This window comes from Sinocyclocheilus grahami, unplaced genomic scaffold (assembly GCF_001515645.1).
Source record: "Sinocyclocheilus grahami isolate Dianchi unplaced genomic scaffold, SAMN03320097.WGS_v1.1 scaffold24.1, whole genome shotgun sequence".
Taxonomy (NCBI): domain Eukaryota; kingdom Metazoa; phylum Chordata; class Actinopteri; order Cypriniformes; family Cyprinidae; genus Sinocyclocheilus; species Sinocyclocheilus grahami.
The window spans coordinates 222978-227593 of NW_015505203.1; the positions used below are offsets into that span (position 1 = coordinate 222978).

The 4616-nt window shown below is 38.3% G+C and overlaps 1 protein-coding gene across 1 annotated transcript; it reads left to right on the forward strand.

The window, feature by feature from the left end:
• Positions 1-1872: 1872 nt before the first annotated feature.
• On the forward strand, positions 1873-3925 carry LOC107563304 (transcription factor HES-2-like). The gene is made up of 4 exons (XM_016248146.1): positions 1873-1975; positions 2561-2656; positions 2803-2875; positions 3033-3925. The coding sequence occupies exons 1-4, from the start codon at positions 1913-1915 to the stop codon at positions 3491-3493; spliced, it is 693 nt and encodes a 230-aa protein (XP_016103632.1). The 5' UTR covers positions 1873-1912; the 3' UTR covers positions 3494-3925.
• Positions 3926-4616: the final 691 nt, after the last annotated feature.

Genomic DNA, 4616 nt, shown 5'->3' on the forward strand with positions numbered 1-4616 from the left:
AGTGAGTCTCGTGAAAACCAACTTTTGTTTACAGGAACAACGGAAGCAAAGTTTCCTTACTTTAGCAAAGGAAAACCAGTCTTCTCTTGGCTTATATCGAAATCCTCCGACATTCTTCTTTACTTCTTTTGGACTGATGCATGCAACACCCGCTGAGTGGCATTAAACAGCTTGAAAGATCAAAGACAATTTTTTTATATAACTCCGACTGGATTCGTCTGAAAGAAGAACGTCATATACACCTAGGATGACTTGAGGGTGAGGGTGAACTAACCCTTTAAGCACCCTGGCTAATTTCAGAAGCACAGTGTTTAGAGCTCCTCCGGGACTCGAGACCGGTCTGTGGAGCAGCTGTCGCTCATTCTCTCCACCGGCTTCGCCACTTCACGCCACTAGCTATATTATATGTGATTTAATGCATGTAAATGGTTGTATATATGAGTCCCGTCAATTTAAAAAGAAAAAATAGGGTCAGTGTGAAAACCACTGCCTTATTCCTACATGACAGAAAGGCCTACCTGCAGAAGTTCTTGAGTTTCTAAAGCATCAGAGCCAGGGACATGTGAGCTTAGGTAGCATTATCAGCAAGCATTCGTGTTTTGCACTCCAATGTCATTTTTGTAAATTGAGCACCCCCTAGTGGTAGGTTAAATCAAATATTTTACTTTAAACACTTAGGAAATGGAACATATTTGTCTGTCGTATGCATTGTAAATTATCAATTCATTGTCAGACATATCATAATCATGATAGCCTGTATGATTTAGGTTGCAACGGCTCTTGTTTATTGTATGCATATATTTAATACTGATAATATCACGTTATTTGTCTATAAATTGCCATTTTCCCAAAAATAGATACTGTAAACACAAGACCACAACTATTGATTCTATTCTAGTCTAGCTATTTAATTCAACTCTCCTTTAAGTCATTATTTTAACAAAATCAGTCTTTCTGTGGACCTTGGAAAACGCGATGTTAGGGATGTGTTTTTCTGAGTTGCTGAAGACTTTAAGATGGCCATTAGGGATTTGGCACCCTGTCTATTATTCCGTTGACTGTGGGTCATTATTGCCGGACAACGGCAGAAAGAGAGATCTTGGCGTGCTTCAGTGGAGTGTGCCCGTCCCGTAGATGAAAAGAACAATAGTGAAGGGGGTAAAGGGGAAGGGTCGCGCGCTGTGGAGGAAGGGGTGGGAAACTAAAAGATAATAGTAGTTCTCCTACTGTGAAAACACTTAAAAACTCAGATTTCTTTGCTATTGTTCCACGCTACCATCCTCCAACCTTTACCATCCACTGTCTTTGTTGGGGTATCGGATACCCCATTCTTGTTTTTGCTAGCATATTATGAAAACATTGCACCTGGAATTCAGTAGTAAAAAAACATGTTTCAAACGCATCCCAGTTCATTTAATGCCCTAACCTATATGCACTATATCAGGTGTAAAAACAGAATTAAACGTGACAATGAAATCCACAGGTGCATCCTTTTTGTGATTTAAAATCACTTTTCACTTTGGTGTTAATAGTCGCTAAAGTGAGACCCACATTTTTTCAACTGAGTCAATTCCTTGTAACTGTTACTGACAGTGAATCACTTGTGAAATAAAACTTGTGAACTCTTGCTTCATCTCAGAACACCAGCACTATGCGTGGAACGTGGGATTCGTGGTATTTAATAGGCCAAACCCGAGACTGTGGGAAATTGTGCAGCAAAAAGCACCCATGTATTGTCATGGTAATTTCAGTGGGCGGAGGTTTGAGGGGGAGCGTGAGTACATGTTAAACGAGGTTAAATGAGCCTGTTTAGTTTCTAGATTTATCAAGACTATACGCCACCGCAAACTCTAGTTTCGAAAATAGTCGTGGGAAAGCGAAAGGTTTCTAAAATACCCAGAGCTGCAGAAAAATGACGGCCTCTAATATCGGCAATGGTCCGGAGAAGAATTTCAACGCAAAAGAAGAGCGAAAGGTAGTGACATTATCGTTATTTTGTGTTGTTTTCATGTATAAAAATATTTATGTATTTTTTCAATGCGGGATACATGTAGAAATCCATATAAATATAAGAACGTATGATGAAATGGAGCAGATTTGAGTAAATCGTACAGAACAGCTTTAAAATCTCTATGAACTTGTTCCAGACTGCTATTTGTGTATCGTTTATTGACAATATCTAAAATAAATAAATAAATAACTAAGCTAAATTTCAAAAAGAGCTGTTTAATAAAACAATTGATATGTTTTGCTAATCTCAATATTGTTTCCACAGTATATCTAGTATCTCAGTTTTAGATTGTTTTTTTAGTACCTTATGAGTGAAAATAAATTTTAATTAGCATGTTTTTTTTTTCCTCATTCAATGCTCAAATCTCAAGTATAGGCCTAGTTATGTTAAATACTCGCATACAAATAATAATCTGGGATGTCCAATTAATATGTCACACTTCAGACATACACCTCACAGAACTGGCACGTGTGTTGTGTGTCTTGTGTTGCCAAATTTGTGCTGAATTAATCGCTTGAGGATGTAAAACTGTCTTGTTTATAATTTTAGCTGCGGAAACCCTTGATCGAGAAGAGACGCAGAGAGAGGATAAACTCAAGCCTTGAGCAGCTGAAGGGTATTATGGTGGATGCCTATAATTTGGATGTAAGTGACCCAGATAAGCAATAAATAATTTTATATATATAAAATATAATTTAACTAATAAATTGATTTGAATTATTTTGTATTCAAATAAATAATCATTTAAAAATAATTTTATATTGCAATTTTTCCTCTCACTTTTCCCACAGCAATCTAAATTGGAGAAGGCAGATGTTCTTGAGATAACGGTTCAGCACATGGAGAACCTTCAAAGAGGTTCAGGTTAGACTATGCTAAAACCATATTGTACCTTTTTTCACACGTATTTGAGGTATTATTTCAAACATACAAACAAACCCTACTGGTCTTTAAAGGTAATTTCATGATTGTTTACATGAGGTCAAATCACTCCCATGGTTAAATTATATTTTATTTCCAGGTAGTAGCATCAGTCCAGGCATTGGGTTTGAGTCTCGACAAAGATACGGTAGCGGCTATATCCAGTGCATGCATGAGGTGCACAACCTGCTCCTGAGTTGCCCTGGGATGGACAAAACTCTGGGTGCTCGTCTGCTAAACCACTTGCTGAAATCTCTTCCCCATATCAGCACCGAAGCCGGCGGCACGAGTTCTGCTGGCACCCCTGGCCCTCTTCCTCTATCCCCTACCCAATCCCCTCTAAACCTGCCCTCCTTACATTCCCATCCTCTCCACCTGCACACCCCTCCAACTCCTTCCCCACCCTCCAGCCCCACTCACTCTCCCAGAGTCCCACCGAATAGAGAGAGACCACGCGAACAGTCCTCTCCCCCCAGGTCTCCTTCCCCTCAGTCTCCAGCACGATCTGCCCTTCCCCCTTTCTTTCCAGGAGCTGATCCCTCAATGTGGAGACCCTGGTGAATGAATGCAGCCCAGCCCCCCATTTGCCCTCCCCCTGCCCTTCCTTGGCCTGCCCTCTTCTACCTAATAGTTTCCATTACATTTGATCTCTTGGGATGTTGGAGTGGTTTCCACTCAAAAGGGTGCATCATATTGAGTTACAAAGTCCCATGGGGATGTGGTATCATTTAAAGCACTGTACTACATGCTTGGAAGCACATTATGCTATGTTCATGTTTTTAGGGTATGATCACAAATTACACCAAAGCTGCCCTCGTTGACTGTATATACTAGTATTGCTGTCTTGACCACTTGTAGGGAAAGTTTATATTACCTTACTTTGCCTTTTCTCTCTTTTTTTTACTAGCTGGGTTTTAGACATGGTGTACTGTGGGTTTTAGGGGATTTGTTGAAATTATGCATGTTTCTCTACCTTAAATGCAAAACACTAACGGTGACTCAGAAAGGGTAGAACTGACAAGATCATTTGTGAAGAATATACTCCATCCTTGTATATTACAAGAAGAGAGGAGTCTGACTAGTACCTCATATTGAAGCAGTTAAAACTGATTTTCTTTATCAAAAATCAGAACTGTGTATTGTCTTTGTATTCTCAAAAATTTGTAATAAATGTGATTTAAAAAAAAATTTTAATGACGCTGATCAGTTTGTATGTTTTTTAACTCATATTTAATCTGTCATACATTGTATGTAAATTTCAGCAAATTTGCATTTTTGGGTGAACTATACCTTTAAGGTAAACAAAATATACGTTTGATCCATATTGTAAGAAAATTATGCTATTACTTAAAACAGCCACTAGATGTCACTATTTACTGGTCACAGTCCCACAGTTACTAGTCACATGCTAAAATGAAAAAGCCGGCTCTGACTGCCCCCTAATGGATTATTTAGTGTTCTCCTACATTGAAAGCTAATTTCACTATAAAACATTTTAGTCTAGCATTCTAGTTAATAATAGATATAGAGTGTAACTCATGTAGATTTGGAATTAGAGTAGGTTGGAGTCGGAAAGGAAATAGAACGTATAAACACAGTATTTAATTTTGTACAAAGTAAAACAAAACAAGAAGGCAATATTTCAGCTCATGCTACATTAAAAATATGAATAAAAAAAAAATTG